At 43.4% G+C, this 21,202-nt stretch overlaps 1 protein-coding gene across 20 annotated transcripts in view; it reads left to right on the top strand.

Annotated features, from left to right (window-relative positions):
• BLTP1 (bridge-like lipid transfer protein family member 1) overlaps window positions 1-21,202 on the top strand; it is a 1,779,540-nt gene that overhangs the window by 538,343 nt on the left and 1,219,995 nt on the right. For all 20 annotated transcript variants that reach the window (XM_069242474.1, XM_069242454.1, XM_069242518.1 and 17 more), the window contains 2 exons: window positions 4,684-4,934; window positions 19,720-19,978. In XM_069242474.1, coding sequence (XP_069098575.1) covers window positions 4,684-4,934; window positions 19,720-19,978 — 510 coding nt within the window. The remainder of the gene's footprint in view (window positions 1-4,683; window positions 4,935-19,719; window positions 19,979-21,202) is intronic.

The following is a 21,202-nucleotide window of genomic DNA, read 5'->3' as shown; positions in this document are numbered from 1 at the left end:
TATCTGCACCTTCATTTTCCTTGGAGAATTGCCCATATCCAGGAAAAGGTCCCATCTTTTCCAGAGTGTGTGTGTGTGTGTGTGTGAGGTCTAGTCTTGAAGGCCTTTTGCCTGTTAGGTCTGCTGGTTTCCTGCATTCTCCTGGTCATGCATGCATGTTAGTATATGAGGGCTCTGCAGTGGTGCCTTTGCAGGCAATGTTTCCAACATAGGGAAACCTGTCAGTCTCCATCATAATATTTTCAAGCACTCCAGAGGATGTGGTTTCTTGGGGGAACAAGACAAACCTGCACAGTGGGAGGGCTTTCAGTAGCCCTCTGACTGAGGCCTCCACCCAGTGGTTGGAAGCTCATCTGGAGGGCTTGGAGATCAGAGGCCCTTGGTCTCAAGAGAAGCAGCTGCTTAACATCAGTCTGCTACAACTGTGGGCAATTCGGTTGGTGCTCAAGGTTTTCCTCCCTTTCTTTCAAGGTCGTCCATCCACATCTTGACAGACAATATGACAGCAATGTGATACATGTGCTCAATTCCTTTGCCTAGAGGCTTTGAAGCTGTGGTCATGAGTACACCTCTAAGGGATCTGGTTAACAGTCAATGATCCAGCAGGGTCTGTGAATGTCAGAGCTGACCGCCTTAGCCGGCGTTGTCCTGCCAATCATGAGTTGTGATTCATGCCGGAGGTAGTCCAGGACCTATTTGCCTGGTGCAGCACTCATCAAGTGGACTTGTTTGCTTTCTCAGAAAATGTTCAATGCCAGCAGTTCTGTGCCCTCCAGTATCTATTAAGGGGACCCTTCTGGGACACATTTCAAGTTGAGGTGAAACTTTCCGCTCCTCAACACATTTCCTCCAATTCCCTTGATTCCTCAAGTTCTGAGGAAGATTCTCCAAGACTGGGTCTACTTCATTCTAATTCCATTGTATTGACTGAAGAAAGAGGGTATACAGACCTTCAGTGCTTCTCCCTCTGTCCCCTGCTGAAGCTGCCATACACATCGGACTACTTATCCCAGTCAGGGGGAATGGTGCTGCATCCCAGGCCTTGAGGTCTCTGCCTTCATGCCTAGAGATTGGCCGGAGCCATTCAGTTTGCACTGGAGGTGATCAATTTAATCCTGTCCACTCACCGGAGATCACTCAGGGATATAGAATACCTTTGTTTCATGGTGTGCAGACAACAGTATAGACACTCTTCAGGCTTGTTTGTTGCAAATCCTACAGCTCAGTTGGAGGTGTGCAATTGGCATTGTAATCTGGTGTTTGGCTGCGTAGTTGTTGTTCCTCTGTCTCCCAGACCAGCCATCCCTGTTCAAATTTCCTCTTGTGATGCATTTTCTGAAGGGGTTGACTCATTTAGATTTGCCAACTCCTTTTATTGTGCCCCACTGGGACATTCATCTTTTTTTTAGTTTTTTTTGTTTATGGGATCTCATTTGGAGCTCTTGCACAGCTACCAGTTGTAGATGTTATCCTTCAAGACTATGGCCCTCATTTTAACATTAGCGGTAAATTCCGCCTACAGCTGCCGCAACGGCTGCCAAAAGACCGTTGCCGCAGCTACCATCTGTTTGCCAAATTATGTCCTTAGCCAGATTTCCGCCACAAGAAGGGCGGAAATCCGGCTGTGGCCATACTGGCGTATTGTGGTAAGGTGGCGCTGCTACCACCAGCAGCGCCACACCAGTAGACTGCCATCAGCCATATTATGAAAAATAATACGGCCTGGTGGTGCTCTGCTGGCGGTAGCAGCGCCCAGCCCCGTCCCCTGCCGGAAGACCCCTTGGATAGAGGTAAGTCGGGTGTCCGATAGGGGAGGGGGGTGTTCTGTGTGTTTGGGAGGGGGTGGCGGTGTGTGCATGTATGTGTGAGTGTGAGTGTGTGTGCATGTATGTGTGAGTGTGTGCGTGACTGCGAGTGTGTGTTTAGTGTTGTTTGCGTGCGAGTATGAATGGAAATGAGAATGCGTGTCTGCGTGTAATTGTGGATGTGAATGAATGCATGCTTGTATGTATGCGTGTATGTCTGTGTGACTGAGTGTGTGTCTGTGTGTATTGGGGGAGGCTGGAAGGGAGGGGGAGCATAGAAGAAGGGGGTCTGGGGAGTGTTGGGGGGGGGGGGGAGGGGCTCCTATCAGTGACAGGGAAGGAATTCCCTGTCTCTGATAGGGCCCACCGCCATGGTATTCGTGGTGTTATGAACGCCACAGAAACCATGGCGGTAGGCAGAGTCATGATACCGCCGGTGGCACAATTGCAGCCGTGAGGCTGGAGATGGTTATCTCCAGCCTGGTGGCTGCTACCGCCATAGTGGTCGGAGTGGTACATTGGCGGGTTGGCTTCAGCCAACCTGCCAATGTCATAATGTGGCAGTAAATACCGCCATGCTGTTGGCGGTACTACCGCCACATTATCTCCGACCGCCGGGGTCATAATGACCCCCCCTATGTTTTTGGTGGCAATCTTCTCAGTGAGATCGGTCAGTGAATTGCAGACCTTGAGTTCCCATCCACCATTCACCTAATGTTCACCTGACAAATTTATTTCATAAAGGCATTGACTAGTTTGTATCTGCCAACTTATTTTGTTGTGCCCAACTGGGACGTTATTCTTGTTTTGATGTTTTTGATGGAGTCTCCCTTGAAGACCCTAGCTGCCTGTTGGGGATGTTATCCTTCAAGAGGCTGTTTTTTGTGGCATACATCTAGCAAGACGGGTCAGTGAATTTCAGACCCTGAGTTTCCATCCACCATTTACCTAATGCTTACCTGACATGTTGGTGTTGTGAACCAGAAATGATTTCTCCCTAAAGTTGTGATTCCCTTTAATTTATGCAAATCCATCACCCTACTAACCTTTTATCCCTCCGATACCACCCCACAAAGGAGGAGCAGCAGCTTCATAGGTTGGATTGTTAGCAGGCGGTCATCTTCTATCTAGACAGTACTGAGGATGTACGATCACCAGCTCTTCATTTGGGTACTGTGCCTCCAAGAAAGACAAAGCAGTTCAGAAACAAGCACTGTACAGGTTGATCATTCCCTGCTATATCTTTGCCAAGAAAGAACCCCCGGAAGGGATGAGGACTCATTCCACCAGGGACCAGACTTTAACCTCTGGCCCTGGCCAGAGGTATGCCTATTGCAGAGATCTGCAGTGTGGCTATGTGGGCATCCCTACACACTTTTGTTAAGCATTTCTGCTTGAATTCCTAAGTGCATGGAGATGGCCATTTTAACAGACTGGTTCTGCAGGCCTTTCGCATGTGACCATCTATCAACCCTCTTTCTGGGAAGGGTACTGCTTTGGAATTTACTCTACAGGTGAGGAATTTGCAGGTAAAAGTATCCATTAAAAGAAAGGTTGACATACCTGTGGTAAAAATCTTTCTGGTGGATACTCTACCTGCAGATACCTCACCATTTGTGCCCACCTCCCAGTTTGATGGGTGTTTTATTGGGTAAGTAATTAAGTTCCATATTTAAGTTTGGTAATGCACTATTTAACGTTGATGCCAATCCATCCACTTGCCTCGAGGGCTAGAAAACAATAGAACTGACAATGTTCTGCTGATGTGGTCGCTATATGGCCTCAGCGCTGTCATCTGACGTTACTTCCAGCATCAATACGAATTCAGCTCCCCCTACTGGCGACTTAAGATCTTTGAAGTTTCCGGATTCAGTCTCTCACCTGGGATTTTTCTAGAGGTGAGGAATTTGCAGGTAGATTCAGTATCCACCAGAAAGATTGTTACTGTGGGTAAGTAATTCTTTTTCTACAACATGGTATTAGGACTCAAGAAAACTTGCAAAGAAGATGCTTAACTTTTCCTGTCATACTGCAAGGTTTCATTGTGGTTTGTTAACTTAATAATTATGAGTTTTTATGGTTTATGAGCTATAGCATGTGTAGGGGTTATGTCTAAGTCTGATACTCATCACCACTTTTTATGTATTTGGGTGTTGATGTTGGCAGACTGAAATGTGGTGGTTGACTCAGTATTACTAAGAAACTCCAATGCTTGAGATCTATAACATTAATGATTCCTAGGGTAGTTAGTCCTGTTAGTGCAGAGGAATTTCCTTTGACTGAGCAGCAGGAGTTCTTCGGAGTGAGAAGCAGGCTTGTTGTCTGTAAAGTACTAGTACTTAATTGGAATAGTTCTGTGAAAATGACAAGGGAAGATCAAGTAATGCATTTCTCAGCTTTTAGATATTGCCTGTTTGCACCAAAGTTAAGACTGCAGCAGCATCCGGCATGAGGTCCTAGTAAGACCTCACATATGCTATCAGTATACAATTTATTGAAATTGAGCTGTTGAACTTACAATGTAGAGAACAGTCCTTTACAATATTCCCTCATACATTGAAAAACAAATAGTTGTCTTTTAACACTCCAGTGGGCAATGTGATTATGTGTGGCTGTCTCCATTTTGTAAAGTAGATTCCACGCTCAATACTCAGTACTCAGTGTGAGGAATAGTCACCAGCAGTGATAGTTAATCCATCTATTCTCCGTTGCACCTTTCAGTGCACTCGTCAGATATAAAGCAGAATGTAGTTAATGTGGGCAAAGAGGCAAAGATGAACACTGATCAATCTCCAGTTAAGAGCGAAAACAAAATGATGTGTTGTGTTCTTGTTTATCCATGGTACCTTTTTGTAAGTATTCTCTTTTTATATTTTAGGCTTTGGTTTCTGTGGCCAGATGATGCTGTGAAGAACAAAAGAAGCAAGAACAAATGTGGGTGCCTTGGTGGTTGCAGGTTTTTTGGCGGCATCACCACTGGTCTAGACTTCTTCAAGCTTGAAGAGCTCACTCCATCAACTAGCTCTGCGTTTTCAAACACAAGTGCAGACTCGGACATGTTCTATGGACAATCCTTGCTTCAGCCCGGAGAATGGATCATTGCCAAGGATGCTTCAAAGACCATAGATGGTAAACTTGATACAAGTCTTTCTAAGTATCACGTGTTTCCATGGTACATTATAGGCAAAAGTGATTTTGTGTAGAGCGCCATATGTGTGTTTAAGTAATTGCTTAATTTACATTCATTACTGGCCAGAAATGAAACATGTCTACTACAAAGACATACAGAAATTAGCCATCCAGTATTCTCTGTTGCCAATAATTAAGATAAAACCATCTAGAAAAGAAATCCAGTGCATCAAACAAAAATGAACATGTCTATTAGTGTAACCACATAGAAAGTAAAATCAATGAATTAAAAGGAACACAGTAGTTACACTTGGCCATTAAATCAATATGAAGCATGCCGTACTTTTAAAAGTTAACTATTTATATTGAGAGAGAACTGCTGAGATGCTTTGTGGTTGAACACCGAAAGTGTTTTTTAGTAAGGAGTACACCCTGTCCTCAAGCTTTGGGTCTGGATGATGGAAGTTTTCTTCTGTTAGGCTGCCTCATACATTTTGAGCAAATGAACGACTTTCATGGAATTCGCACCGAATTACAGGCGTGAGTAAGTAAATAAAAAAAGAAAAAGAGAAACCTTGAAAGAAAGTTTCGATTTAACTAAGCATACAGAGAAGAGGATCATGGTCATTTTCCTTCACTTTATTTAACTATCATCAACAATCTAATTCAGATTTCAAATGAGTTGGGTGTTGAGCCTGAGCAGGGGAGAAAGAAGCAACTGTCCACTCGTCCATTGCCTCCATCAGGCTCTAGTCGACATCAGGAAGAGGCTACAGAGCTGAGCAGGCCTCCCATTAAGGGCATCAAGCTACAAGAGTTGTCTACATCCCCTTGAGCAAAGGACATTGAGCACCCTGAGTCAAAGCCAAAGTTAACATAGAGTGAACCTCTGAAACCGAGCGCCAAGTCAATGCCAAAGGCCCCTGGTGATTGATGCAGAGATCGGATGAACCACCACAGCTGCTTTACACCAGGCAGCGGCTTCACCACCCCCTCCTCCACCTGCAACACCACCACATGCACACATGCCACCTCCACTACCAGAGTCAGCAGAGAGTGAGTGCACTCATACTCAGACCCAGGCATCTCTGATGCTAGAGGTCTTCCATCTGTGGAGCATGCCTTCTGGGGGCCATGGCTGCATTCCCAGTGGGGTTCAAATGCCTCTGCAATTACTTGAATGAAGATGGCCTGGAAGTGCATTCTTGTTTATCTGGCGTGTTTGCAGTGTCTTCATTTACAAACTACCCTTGAAGTGCATAAAAAAGCATTGGCTCTGTGATCATAGGTATCATGGGGGTGGGGTTCAGTGAGTGTGGTGGCAGAGTTAAAGAAGTGGCTAAAAAGAACAAAATATTCCTTAAGTATTTTTTTGCCTTCAGGGAACTGCGTATAAAATAATACACAGAGCTTAAATGAACAAGCATTGTCAAAGCAAATCGTTCTCACCTACAAGAGAGCTGTTGGCTTTGTCAGTGTTTTTGTAGCTCTGTTGTACAGCAAGTGCTAACGTGCAGTAATACATGTAAAAAGAAAATGTACAACTGCACTTTCTTTTTTTTTCACTTTCAGCCATGCAGAACATTGGCAAAACCAATAGCTCTCTCGAAGGCATGAAGTTTTGGCCTCATCAGTGCTTGTTCTTCACTCCTACCTGCCCCTTGAATATACTGTTAATCTCATCTTGATAGGCTTTCCTACTTGATAATTTTATCATTACTCCCCTGCACCTGGTACTTTTGCCTTGAAGTAGCTCACTGTATTGATTTATACCAGAGAATTTGTGTTATTCTGGTGAATTATTTTGCTTTCTCGCTGAGTTGTACATTGTCACTAGTAGACCTCTGCTTTACCCACAGTGCTTCATTTTGCTTGTTCTGCCGTCTCTCCTGTTGATAAACCCTATTTGTATATTATCGACTATGTAACATGTATGCTCCACTGTAGAGTGCCAAAACCCCTTGCTTGTGCTATATAAAAGCACACACACAAACAGTTCAAATGTTTTAAACCTGCATACCGGACATTTTACCTAAACTTTCCTTCTCCTGGACACCAAGTACCATGATACCCAGATAAAAACAAACCATGGTTTAAAGTTCCCCATGGCTTGTATTTGTAGCACAAGGGGGTTGGGAGCACACTGCCTCACATCACAGTTCACCCCTTTGCATTGTGGTAAACGCAGTTCAAAGTTTGAGCTTACCTGAATATTAGCTGTAGTTTTTCACCAGAGCTGGTGCAGATAATGCTTGCAGTAGCTCAGAGTGCAACTCTGAAATTGCCATTGGTAACTGGAGGTCACTTTGTTATGAAGAGTGTGTTGCGTAGGCTCTCATTATTCTTATGAGACTACTGGATATCGAGTGAAAGAATCGCCTGCGATGTGGGAGAATGAGTCTGACCCACTACAGGTGACGCCTGTCACTCCAATCCGGGTTCTGCTCCGGCTAACTAGCAGTGCCTCATCTCTACCCAAGGGCAGGGATCATTGGGCAGCCGAGCGCATGACAACTGGTTTCTCAGGGAAGCCATGGTCACTCAGGTCTCATCTGTTTCTCTCAGTTACATTGATCTCACATACACAATGACAAACAGAGGCAGTATATATTTAAATAATGCTTTAATAAAGCGACTACATCTTAGATAGCAAAGCGTGGACTGCAATAACCAGGACGATACAGCATGACAAGATTAAAATTGTGTCAAGAAGAGTAAAACATAAAAATAATACTACATTTTTTTCACTAGAGTCAATAGACTAATTGCTACCTAGGCTATGATAGAGTACAGCGTGTTAAACTCTAATTCTGTCCTTCAGGTTCCCCTGGGAAGACAACATCCCCCATACCTAGCAAAGGCCTGAAGTCTGTAAAGACAGCTGTAGCGAAGCATTCGGCAATCAGCATACAGTTGTGGTTCTCTGGCTGGAATCTCCCTCTTAACATATAAGGGACAGGGAAGTGTTTTTATAATAAAGCAGCTGGTGTTCTAAGAAAATGTCCCTACGTAAGGATGTGTATTTTCTATGAATGTCCGAGATTAAACTTACACCACGTTCACCGACAACCTATCTTACTTCAGCCTTGGAAAAAGCACAGAGTGAGCAAGAATGTCTTGTTTGAGAACAGAGTGCTGGCCTAGGCAAAAACAGTGAGATAGAGAGAAAATAAAACAAGACCGTAAAAGTGGCTACTGTAACAATATAAAGCAAAGCCAAATAAAATATATCTAGGTTAAGGTGCAAAGCGGCAGGCCTAGTATGTTAAAATGACATGCATGAAGCTATAACTAAAATGGCTACACAACACCCCCCCTTGTTGGATGAAGGTGGTTCGAAGCCTCAATATACTTAAAAGCGACTAAGCTCAACCTAGGTTATATATTGAAAGTGTCAAAAATGACAAGTTGGAAGGGCACATGAGCATATAAAAGGAGAATTTTAAATTAATAACGTGGCATAAAAAGGACCACATTTCAAAAGTCATAGTTATTTTTAGAATTTCCAATCGATTCTGGGACAATGTAGGACAGGGAATCTTCCACTTCAGCAGGTGTTAAAGTTGGAAAGGCATCGCTGAGAATGATTAAGGAGCAGTCGTGTTCCATAGCCTGAGCCTCAGCCAAGGCAGCATTCCGTGGTGTGCACCCAATGATGAGTCGAGAGCCACATCCTCAAGGAAGGGCAACTCTATAAGTAGCTTCCTGTAGCAAACGCACCCTCAACGCACATGTCTGGTAATGAGCACTCAGCGAGAACATCAACAGATCAGTGTCCAAAGAAAGCAAGCGCTGCGTAGAAAGACAGACTTCTAGTGCATGCTCCAAAGAGCGCCAGAGGCACTGAAACACGGGCTTCACACAATGTAAAACCGGTCTGAATGACAGAGACCAGTCACACTCCAATTGCTCCCGGAGTGCTGCTCCAAAATACTGCATCATGCGTTCAAAACACAGCAGCGCTGATGGGAGCGCTATTGTTCCTTCTAGTTGCGGCGGGCAGCCATTGCGCATAAAAAATAGCAACAGCAAAACGCCAACTATTATGGCCACAGTTATTGGAAATCCTCCGAACATACAGGAGAATATTGAGTGGATGGCTGATGGTATTAAACCGAATATGGAGGAGAAGGTGTGAATGAAACCAGAACCAACAGTCTTAAAAAAATGTGCGATTCCAGTCATTGTGGACACATTAAATATCCGTCCCACGAGTTCACCAAAGTGTCTCTGAAAGTTGGTACTTAAAAGGGACTGTATCTCTGCTGACGACCTTGCCACCTGAAGTGTGTAGGTCTTGCGTGCAGATGGAAGAGCCACATGCTTTTGAAAGAATAAAGCCTTGAGTCTGCTCAACTTGTCAAAATTAACGTTAGAAGTAGCAATAAGAGTCCAAATGTCTGGTACCTCTTTTGTTTTATGGGGAGGAAAAAGTACGTTCCCGCAGCATATAACAATCTTAGAGACCGAAACAACATAAACTATTCCGGCTTGCATCCCACAACAGTCTTCCCCATTGAGGAGAACATAGCTGCCGTTTGAAAGCACCTGGAACGTAGGTCTAACCAAGGGGACTGGAACTCCCTTCAGATAACAAGCCAAGTTTGCTGCAGACACTTTACACGCCCCACGCAAGGACAGCAGTTTACAAACCATTGAATGGCTGACAGAAGTCTCGCATTCATTACCGCTAAGAGAGACTTCTTTAATGCCACTGAGACATTTGTGTGCGAAGGGTAGCTCCCACACCTCATGGATGTAACTATCTCCCAGTTTTTCGTATCTGCCTACCGTAATGTGTTTTAAACAAGATGTGAGTTGTAATGTGGAAATAGGCAGATTAATGACCCCGTGTAGTAAGCACTCAGCAGATGGTATTTCAGCCACAGTAAAAGGCAGCTTTTCAAATTTTTTGATGTTTAGCATGACATAAGTCGCTTCTTTCTTAGCCATTAGTTGTTGTTGTCGCGTTAAATTAAAAGAAGAGAATATTTCCCTCACACTGACATATTGCCAGGGAACTCGACCCGCCTTCAGTGTTTGAAGCGTCCAACCCAACTGCATGATGGACCTTAGCTGTCTCTGTCCATGATGCAAGGAAGACATATCTGTTTGTATAATGTCTATAGCAGAAGAAATAATGTTATGAAAGGTATATATTTGGTCGGACAGGTTATTAAACCCATTATCTACAACAGCTAATGCCTTCTTTAACTTTTCCTGGTCTATTTGCTTTAATCGGGCAGCTGCTTCTTGTTGGGAAAGCTTCCAAATTTAATTATATACTTCATATAAGAAACGCTTTCTGCTGTGTTTTCTGGGGCCTAACAGGAAGTCCTGTAAGTCGGTCTTATTAGACAGGAGACTGAGGTGTTCTCTAACTGCGTCTAGTGAGGAAGTCTTTAACCATTGCTGGCATAATTTCCCTACACTGTATGTTGTTCCTATACCCGCATGTTCGGACGATATATAGCGAAGGTCCGGCCTACTTGTTCTAAAACCCCCAGAGGTATTAATAAAACGTTTGTGACACCCATTGGTATCTATTGGCCACAATAACCACCCGCCTGGACGTGTCAATGAAACATTAAATGTGCCATTCTGGACCCATTCATCAAGCTGATCTTCAGTTGCATTTATATATTTTTGCCATTTATAACATTTTGTAGGGGCCGGCATACTGGGCGTGTTCAATTCCTCAATCTTTGCTAAGCCTAAACAACTCGTTTGTTGTACAGTTTCATTTAAAAAAAAAAAAAAAACAGGTGTCAGGCATGCTCTAAATAAAGCTTCCTTCCCCCATATTTTCCAATATCTAGTTCCCCACACACTCTTCAAGTCAATCGACTTTAGCCAATATTCATAGCCTTCTATAGTCAACTGGGAAACAAAGTAATTCGAATATATAAACTTTGTATTTGTCAATAGTATCTGTATGTTTTCTGTAGGTGACGATTTAAAATAATATGACTCAGCATTTTTAACATTGTGCCCAGAAAAATATGTAAACTTTTCAGAATACGTTTTAGCACTCCCTTGTGGTGGAGTCGGACAATGTTCCCATTGTGTATAATTAAAAACAGTCTTTGGGCTGCTTGCTCTGTGAATGAAGTGGTGCCCATAAAAATTATAGCAAAACATATCACCATCATTTTCTCAAGCTTAATAAACATCTACATTTTCAAAATAAAGTATAATACTGCGATTCAGTCATCGTAGAATCAACTGTTTTCACATCCCAATCGTCAGAAACAACCCTGGTACTATTATATCGTTCATGGAAAGTTAAAACAGATATGATATTTGAATGACCTCCGTAGGGCCGTATATATCAAATGTTACTTTATCCCAAACAATCCCATCAGGAATTGGTATAGTAGAAATGTTCACAAAAGACAAGTCTCTGCGGACCTTGTGAGAAGACAAATGTAGTTTTAGGACCTCATCCTCCTGTTGAACTGCTGATTTTTCAGGAAGAAAATTACCATGTATTGATAAAAAGAAAGTGATGACAAACCCAATCCAAAGCAGGAAAGTTAGTACAGTCAAAGAAAGCCACATATAGTTCCATGGAAGAATAAAGTAAGTTACTTTAAGCCAATTTAGCAGCTTACGTTGTTTTGACAGTTCAGGTGTCGAAGAGGCAAATGAGTCCGAAAAGTCATCATTGATGTCGGTAAAGTATCCAGAAGCAGTTTGTGCAAAAACTGGAGCCGTGTTTGTTGGTGGAGTTGGTGTTTCCCGTGGTGGCACCGAATAAATACCACCATCAGTCTGTGTCGAAGCTGTATCAAATCGATCAGTAATTTCCGTATTATTTGATGTAGAATGACAGTTCTGGTACACGTGTATTCCCAAAACTGGGACCGGTGCACGATAAGAAGGGCCAAATTCCTTTTTCACAGCAACTTTTTCACCCACTATCTCCCCCCCCACCCACTCTAGGAATCCAGCCGGTAGGAGTTACATATACATCCTAAATTCCTATGGAGGCAGCACTGGCAGAAGAGTTGTTGTCATGTAACTGTTGTAATTCCTGTAAGACAGTGACATTTATGTCAAAAGGTGTTTCTGCCGCCTCCACGCCAGGACCATCAAGATCTGGAACATACATTTGAGTTCTGAACAGGCACTCATATGAAGTACGACCCCCTCAGGGACCTTTTAGGCAGATTATTAAGTGCTTTCTGGACTCCATACAGGTGATTAAGCCAACTACGACCTGTACCTAAGACTCTGGCTGTTAGGGATTTCTTTAAATCACGGTTTAATCGCTCCATGACACTATTTCTCTCGGGATGAAATGGAGACGAGTACTGGAGTTGGACCCCCAACTTAGCCATGGCGTCCCTGAAAGCCCTCGAGGCGAAAGCAGGGCCCTGGTCGGAGTGGAAAGCCGCAACTGCATATGTACCGATAAAGACTCGCAAATCTTTAATAACAGTCCGAGCGTCTGCTGAGTGTTGTGGCCACACCTATAGAAATCTGGAGCAGGTGTCAACAGCGACTAAAATATATTTGTATGCACTATCCGGTGTTAGGAGATCGCAGTGGTCCAAGTACACACGTTGTAAAGGTTTGTTAGAAATTTGGAGGGGTGTCTGCGGTGGGCGTTTAGCAGTGGAAACTTTGATTTGTTGGCAGATGTCACAACAAAGGACATACTGCTTGGCCTCTTTGTATAGGCCTGGCCACCAAAAACGGGCTTGTAGCAATGATATTGTAGCTGCCACACCAGCATGGGCAGATGCTGCCCCCTCATTCGCTGCTTTAATCAATTCTGGTCTTATATCATTATTGGAAATTTCTCGAACCCCTACGCCTGGTATCTTAACTTCAGCATTCCGGCAGCCTCCCATTCGGTAGGAATATTTAGCAGGGAATGCTTTTGGATAGGGCGATCCATCAGCCGTAGCTTTCATGGCAGCCCATATGTCTGCTTCCGGTTTCGCTCCTGAGCAGGTTACTGCAGCAACAGTAGCTGTAGCAACTGCTGACTTTGCGGCTTCATCAGCCATTGTATTACCAGCCACATGTATTCCAACGCGCTGGTGTCCAGGTGTATGCGCAGCATGGACATTTGGTAGCGTCTCCTTTAGATCCGCTACTTTCCCCCACAGCAATCTGTGTTTAATGGTGTTGCCTTTAGAATCTCTGAACCCATTCTGGTGCAAATAATGCAGGTATTCATTGAAGGACTGGACACAATTGTATGAATCACAAACAATCAGCGTGTGCTGTGTAGGATCCGTATGTTCCAGTGCCATCACCAGAGCTTTCAGCTCTGCTAGTTGTGCTGCGCCATCCCTAGGGTTTGAGTAAATGTGTGTAGGGGACAAAATGTATTATCCTCCGTGTAGCCACTTACGACTGCGCAAGCAGCAGAGTATTAGTGCTTTGTGCTAATTGCAGGTTGTGCAGAGCCATCGGTATACATGACTCTATGATATTGTTCAATAGACAGTAGGTTTGCTGGAACTGGGTATCTAGTTCGTATTGCAATAATTCATTGAGTTTGTAATTTTGGGTAAAAAATGTAGTCTACATCAGTGGCTGTCAAAGACGTGGCCCATTGGATCCAACATGGATGTAATGCTTTTGCATTAGGAATGCTGGCTTTTGTGACAGCCTTTAGGGCTGGGATGGGAGAAATGACAATAATGCGTTTGCCCTGGGCTAGAGGTCTTTCTTTAATGACAGCCATCTGAACAGCAGTGAGAATTTTCTCAGTAGGAGCAAAGAGTTGTTCTGCTGCTGAGTATAAATGTGATTTGTATGCAGTCTGGACGGTCTCACCCTCATTAAACGTTACATAGGAGAAACTGATGGCACCAGCAATTACTCTGATGACCAAGTGTGTTTTGTTGTCCCTTGTGTGTAGATGTTGTGCTGCCAGCATGTTTGTCTGCAGGTCTCTGAAAATGCGTGTGTTCTCGACTGTTCAAAATTAGCTTGAAAGGTCAGGACGTATTAAGTCATTTAAGTGTTTTATGCGTGACGCATAATCTGGAATGTAAGTTCTGCCAAAATTTAGGAAACCCAATAAAGACTGGAGTTTTTTAATCGTATTTGGAGGTTGTAATTGTGGGCATTTTTCTAAGTATTGTGGCGCTAAGCTGTTTCCTTGATAGCTCATATCCCAGAAACAGAACGCTGAGGAAGGCTATTTTTATTTTTTTAATTTGAATTTGTAGCCAAATTCAGCAAATCCCACAACAATGCGGGCTACCCGTCTTAAATGTTGTAGTAATTCATCATACGTAAGATAGATATCATCTACACAGCACAATGCTTCAGGGTCAATGTTGTGCAAAATTTCAGTCACACGAGCTGCGAACAGTCCTGGACTGTTCTTGTACCCCTGAGGTAAACAACAGAATTTGTTCTGAGAACCTAGTGCACTGAAACTTGTTAAGTTTGTACTTTCAGGCGCTATAGTCTGGCAGAAGAAACCATTGGAAATGTCCAGTGTTGTTTTGTATTTATTTGCGCACTATATTGTTCATTAGTGCTGTGCTATATGCGTTTTGTATAGCATAAGTGCATCTATGACTGTTTAAGTGTCTGTAGTCTAAGACTATTCTGTATGAATGGCCCAGTTTAGCTACAGGGAATAGAGAATTATTCATTGGGGAGACACAGGGTTCAATTATGCCCTGGTACTCTAGTTGTGTGAGGATTTCTCTCACAGGTCCTTTCGCATCATGTTTTATTGGATATTGAGGTAGAAGTTCATTTTTAATAGGTATTACGTGGTAGGTGGATTCTCTATCCCATCCTACATAGTTGCGATATAAAGCGGGTGCCTGTGCCAATGCCCAATCAATGGCGTAGGATTCTACGAGTTCTTCCGGAACAAGGGGCGAGAAAGAAGTGTTAATAACCTCTTCCCCATATGGGCAGGTACGGACAAATTCAGGTGGCCAATCTTGTTCGGCCAATAAGATATCATATATATTTACCACGCGATCTCAAAAGATTGCGTCTATTGTGCGTTCAATGTCTCCTTCTAACTGTAATGTTACTTTATACACCCTATCAGGCGTGGAGACTTGCATGTCCGCATTTTCTTCTTGTAGAAAGTCAACAGTTACTTTCACCTCAAGATGCTCTAGAAGGCTCCACCAAACTATTGACCTCTGCCGCGCTGGCTAGCAGTGCTAGTGCCCACTTCCTGTTCTCCAAGAACACGTTCTTTTTGAGCGGCATGTCGTATTGCAACTACTGCCACTTTTTCTTTTTAAATTGGTGTTTTTGTTGGGGAGGTTTATCTTCCTTTTTTTTACAGAAACTGATGAGCGTTGTGATTCCTATCTCTGTTTCACGTACTCTGTTCTCTGCTCTGATCGCCCACCTCTCACTGCGTTTTTCCAATGAGTCTTGAAAGGAACGAGATTGGCGAGTATCAGTATATTGATATCTATCAGGCGTTTTTATATTATTTCTATTTCAGAGATTATATCTATTCTCTGGGGTCTCCATATGTGGAGATTCTCCCATTTCTTTTTTAGGAGTTTGTTGTTTTTTATCCCATTCTTTCTTGCTACTCTCAGGAGCTTGTTTGGAGAAATCTTTATTAGATTTGCCCTGAATTGAGGTATAGTTGGCCTGGCCCCTAGACTATCTTGACCAATGCTAGAATAGGTTTCTGCGATAATCTTGGGCAGCTTGCGGTCCTGATCCTGTTGTGGAACATCACGGAGCTGCATGTGCACTGCTAGTGCGACTGCTTACCCTTTAAGATTGCTTAAAATAATGGGGGATACTGTGGCAAAATTGCCCATTAATTGCATCCACAAGTCCAGGGCCGGGGCAGCCCCGTATTCATCTTGAATTTGCTTCAACACTTCCGGTAAATTGGCAAGTGTCAGTGTACTGTGCACAGTAGTATAGAGCATGGAAAATACCGTGCCCCAGGTATTACAGTTATCTACTGTGGGGACCATCCCAAATGGCAAGCACATCGTTAGAATTCTATGTTTATCCTGAGGTCCCGTATGGGGAAATACCACTTCCAGTGTATTTATTTTTTTGAGCTAACCAAAACGGAGTTTCCTCTCGTTTGGCGGGTACTTTACCCAAAATTAAATGTACAGTTGCAGGGTTAATACCTGGCGTCACTGCATGTAGGTGCGCTGGAGCAGCTCATGCTGGGTTTGTATTCAATGTTTGCATTACAAACTGTACTAATCATCTGTATATTGCTGTCCGTTCAGTATATAAGCGACAAACCTCAGCTACTGATAAATTTGCTACTGCAGGATGAGGTGTATAAGTGGCCAATAAAGGCCAGGTAGGACCATCATTACTTAGAGGACTTAACCGAACTCGTAAGATCGTGTGGGGTAGGGCACCATCAAGCCAATTATTATGTTCTTGATAAGATAGAGGTATTTCTAAATATTCATATGCTCTGTATTGTCCAGGTACATTTGCAAGTGTATAGTGATGAAATGTGTTTGTGTTCCCATCAACTGCTGGAAATGTAACCCAAGAATAAAATAGTTCTGTTTTATAAGCTGCGTCTGCGTCAACAACAAATGTGACTGGACCCCCAGGGCTGTTAGGCCATTTGCCAATAAATGTGCAGTCAGGGGTTGTCTCATATTTACTGCAATGGCTACCTGTTGCGGATTTGCCATAATGAACAGAAAGTTTGTTCAGAGATAGGCACACCAAATGGGGATTATGCTTTCAGAGTTCAAGCTTGAACAACCTACAACATCACATAGGATGACCTACTTAGCCGAGGAGGAAATCCTCAATACCACGGACGTCTCCGTATATATTGTACAGAGTTGTCGTCGTATATAGTGAGACAGAGATACTCAGGAGGACCCGAAAATTAGAGCCTGACCAAACGTTGGCGGCGCCATGTCGCGTAGGCTCTCATTATTCTAATGAGACTACTGGATTTCGAGTGACAGAATCGCCTGCGGTGTGGGAGACTGAGTCTTACCCACTACAGGTGACGCCTGTCACTCCAATCCGGGTTCTGCTCCAGCTAACTAGCAGTGCCTCATCTTTACCCAAGGGCAGGGATGATTGGGCAGCCGAGCGCATGACATAACTGGTGTATGCTGGGTAATTGAGTCCTGAACCCCAAGCCATGTCCCCAAACCTGTGGACCTGTGACTGGTGCCAAGGAGGACTGGCACTCAAAAGACTAGCCCAGGAGAGCCCACGACCATGAATGAACCAGAGGCTTCTCCCAAAGGTTTCCCCAGAATCAAGCTTGCCCCAGAAAATCCTTGCCTGGAAAGAGATTCTCCTGTTGCTGTTGACTCTCTGAGTTGCTGGTTTGAAGGTAGCCTCGAAGTTTGACATAGAGAGCATATTGTTCTAGGCTTACTGTGGACTCTGCAATAAACTGTAGTGATTTACTACCAGCTTTTTTAAATCTTCTAACATTCATATCTCTAGTTCACGATTATACATTGTTGTTGTTTTGGTGGCTATTTAAAGATAAAAATATGAGATTTTTATGAATTAAAGTGGGATTTTAATTGTGTCTTGTTCTTACCTATCGACTGTTTTGGTGGTGGTAAATACTTTACACATGTTTTTCTCCTAGTTTAAGCCTGACTTATTTGGCATAAGAATCAAATGTTACAGATATTACTTTGCACAGGGTATACAGTGCAAAGTAAGCACTTTAGCCTTCCTGTGCAGTTTAGGTTCAAAAGCCCCCTGGCACACCTCTTGCACCAGTCTGTCTTCTTGGTTCCCTCTAATGCAGCAGTGGCTCTATCTCGTGCCCTTTGGACTACTAGATGGGTGCCAGAGGTGGTCTCGCTCAGCATCAACTCTTGACTCTCGAGGGGATTCCTCGTCCTTTAAGCTTTCATCTCCCTTGAGGGAATCTTTCTCTTTAGGGTAACATAATTGGCATGAAAATCTGATGTTTGCCTTCAGTGAGGTTTGACAGAGGCTTTGATTGAGGCATGGTCAGCTCCAGCTCTGCACTACCAGTAAGTCAACCTCTTACTAGGTGCCGCCATGGGAGACCGAGCCTTTCTGACAGAGTACATGACACGAGGAAGCCTCACCATGCAAGATACTGCCAGTGAAATTTGATGATGCCTTCCCCACCGCTTGGAGCATTTCAGATAGCCATGCATTCTCTCTCCTAAGAATTATTATCGACAGTGTGCCAGAATTCAGAAAGTGAGAGATCTGAAGTTAGAGTATCCACTAGGAAGAGCATTACAGCAGGTAAACAACGTGTTCATCTGCAGGTGAGGACTCTCCCTCCCATATTTAGCACTGGAAATAGAAATACCTTGATTTGGTGAGTAATTTGTGCATTTCCAGGTCCCAGTAACTATATACTTTGGGCTTTGTTCACATACAGTAATGAGCTTCTTGGTTGAAAATGCCTGCTACTGACCCTTTTTTTCTAATTTGGTAAGTAGAAACAAACTTTCTACATCCTTCTGCACTGCATGTACGTCTATATGCAAATGACTTGGGCAGTGCCTATGATTCTAAATACAGATTAAAATGCTTTAATTTGAAAATCATATTTGAATTACCTGATAGAGACTTCTAGCCACAGATTTCTTAACTCAGTTTAAACCCCAGGTTTCAGAATTAATACAGAAACATTTCGAGCAGTACTTCTGTTGCGCCGTTAGGTGCTGTTGTTGGGATCCGTGTGGGTGTCGTCTGCCCCGGAAGTAACATGCACGGTGCCTATATAGGAACCAACCAACCAAGCATGCTGATATCAGTTCTTTTCTTTCTGCACCAGTCGTTTTTTGACTGATATTTTTCATAATTTTCTCAAGGATCTTTTGTTTCAAGACTTGTCGCCCAGTATATAGGGATGTCTCCCAAGAAACAAGTAGAGTTGAAGCCTGTGGATCTTTTCAGACAGATGTCTGTGACAGACTCCATCTGGTTTGCCTGTGGTGCTTGGAGTCACACTTCCATTGAGGTTCCCACTCCTGAGGGAGAGTAACCTACCCCTTGGGTGGAATCTACACCAGAGGAGCTTAAGGCTGACGCAGCTGATCTCTTAGGTGCAGGAGGACCCACTGGGAAGGAACTTAGTTTAGAACAACAATCCTGTCCTTCTCTAGAAAACTTGAGACAGCAAACTGCAGCTCAAGAACCAGCTGGCCTATGGTTTAAACACATGATAGGAGAAAACCCCAAATTGTCAGGGTGGTCCATTTCCCTACAGGGAGTGGACTGTACAGTGGAACATAGACCTGTGAGTAACCACTACAATGCAGATGGACTCACCAGACCTTTCCGCTTAGACAATAAGGACTCAACTGGGTTTTAGTCTCATTGCCCTTTGTTTGGGGGAAGGAAATGTGTAGGAAAGTGCCCTCTTTTTGGCATGGTTACCCCCACGTTTTTCCTGCTATGAGTGTGCTTAGATTGTCATGTATATTTTGTAATCTGCATAAGAAATCCCATCTCTCTCTCTCTCAGTTGCATAGAGGGGAATGTCTACAGAAGGCCTAACTTAACACCAGAAAAAGAAACAAGGTGTAAAATGTAGCCATGGGGGATAGTGAAGCCAAAAGGGCAATATGTCGGATGCAGACATGGTACGATATTAGCAATAGAGTACATTTATTTTCAAATTATTATATCAAGGTATCTAACTGCTTAGGTGGATAAAATGGTCATATTATGGAGGATATGTTAAGTGTGTGTGCTATTGCCAAGTTCATTAAATGCAAGAAGGCTCTGGAGTCATTTTGCACTCTGATAAATCATCTCCATGGTACAGACGGCAACCTGTAGGCATGCTGACTTTGTCTTTTAGGTAAGCCGAATGGCACAAAAAGAAAAGAATGGGACTTGCGGTCTGCAGGTATGGAAAACGAGAAGAAGAATCAGCCTCTGAGTTTGCAGGTTCCTTTACGATCCCACAGCTCTTCTTCGTCCTCAGAAGATAATAGCACTTCAAGTGCTGCCCTGCCTCTGCTGGGAGATGACAAGGAGAGCCCTTCATCTACCACAGATGATCATTTGGGTCATCTGGAGTATCTAGCAGGTGTTAAGACAGAAGATGCTAGTGGAAGGTAAGATTGTTAATACATTAATATTACTTGGAGGCTTTTTGCCTGTATGTTTAATGATTTTTGCATAATTCGTTTTAGGTAATTGTTCCTTGGACCCTCAGGACAGCTTGTGATTAGACAGAGAGCGACTACTGTTCATTTATTATCTCTAACCCACTCTATGGTTTGGACCTTAAACTAATTTTGTTCTGGCCAATGGTTTATGACAGACATATGTTTCACAATAGGTTCAGTTCATCAAGATATAGAATCCATGGGCTTTGTTAGAAAACAGGTGGAATACATTCCACTCAGGAAGCAATCAGAGCCCTGTCCTATTCCATTGGGGCTTCCATTTTTCACACTGCTACGTGGGGGTACTAATTCTCCTTTTGTTTCTCTTTCCATTGCTGCACTGCATGCCTCCCGCAGCGTATGACTTAGGCACTTGTTATCAGGTCTTTGAGGTGTTCAGGATGGCGGGTGGTTTTCCACGGGGATAAAGGTGTGTAGCCCTATCTCTGCACCCCTACTCCTGCTCCTTCCCCCTCATGTATGCACCATCCTCGACTTCCATTTATCTTCACTCAACTGTTGTGTATACTGTGCATTACTTATAAGTGTCGATTTTGGTCCTGTACCACCAGATGTATGTTTCTTTACTCAGCCATACTGTTCTTATTTTTGTTCATGTATACCATTCTGTATATGGTATATTTGATTTTTCACCACCTTTAAAATTCAATAAATAATTGCAATTAAAAGATATATATATGGAATCCATTTGGAGTGCCTAAAAGAAAGATAACTTACATACAATTTATGTTTCTGATGGATACTTTTACCAGCTGATTCTTCACCCTTGAATGTCCCCAGGCTTTATCTGATCCAGAAACATTTACAATAGCTCTCTACTGCCAACAGAGGGCGAAGGCTCCGTTAAGATGTCCGACACAGGGTCTTGATGATGTCATTGGGACTGTATAGCATCAGGATTGGCATGTTATGTTTTTCCGCCATTCAACGTGTCCGGTGCATCGTTCTCTCATACTCTATGTAAACATTTTTTTCCTCAGTTTTTCAGCTGGTGCAATTAGGGACATCCCTCAGCCGAGGAGGTTTCAAACCCTGTTATTGACACAACTGCCTAATGTCCAGTACAGATCCACACGACTACTCTTTCGTGCTTTTGGTTCAGACACAATACGTTTGACATCTACCAGAAGATTCACCCGAAGCCCATCA

The sequence above is a fragment of the Pleurodeles waltl genome, chromosome 1_2 (assembly GCF_031143425.1).
Source record: "Pleurodeles waltl isolate 20211129_DDA chromosome 1_2, aPleWal1.hap1.20221129, whole genome shotgun sequence".
Classification (NCBI taxonomy): Eukaryota; Metazoa; Chordata; class Amphibia; order Caudata; family Salamandridae; genus Pleurodeles; species Pleurodeles waltl.
This window is presented reverse-complemented; position numbering and strand designations above follow the sequence as displayed.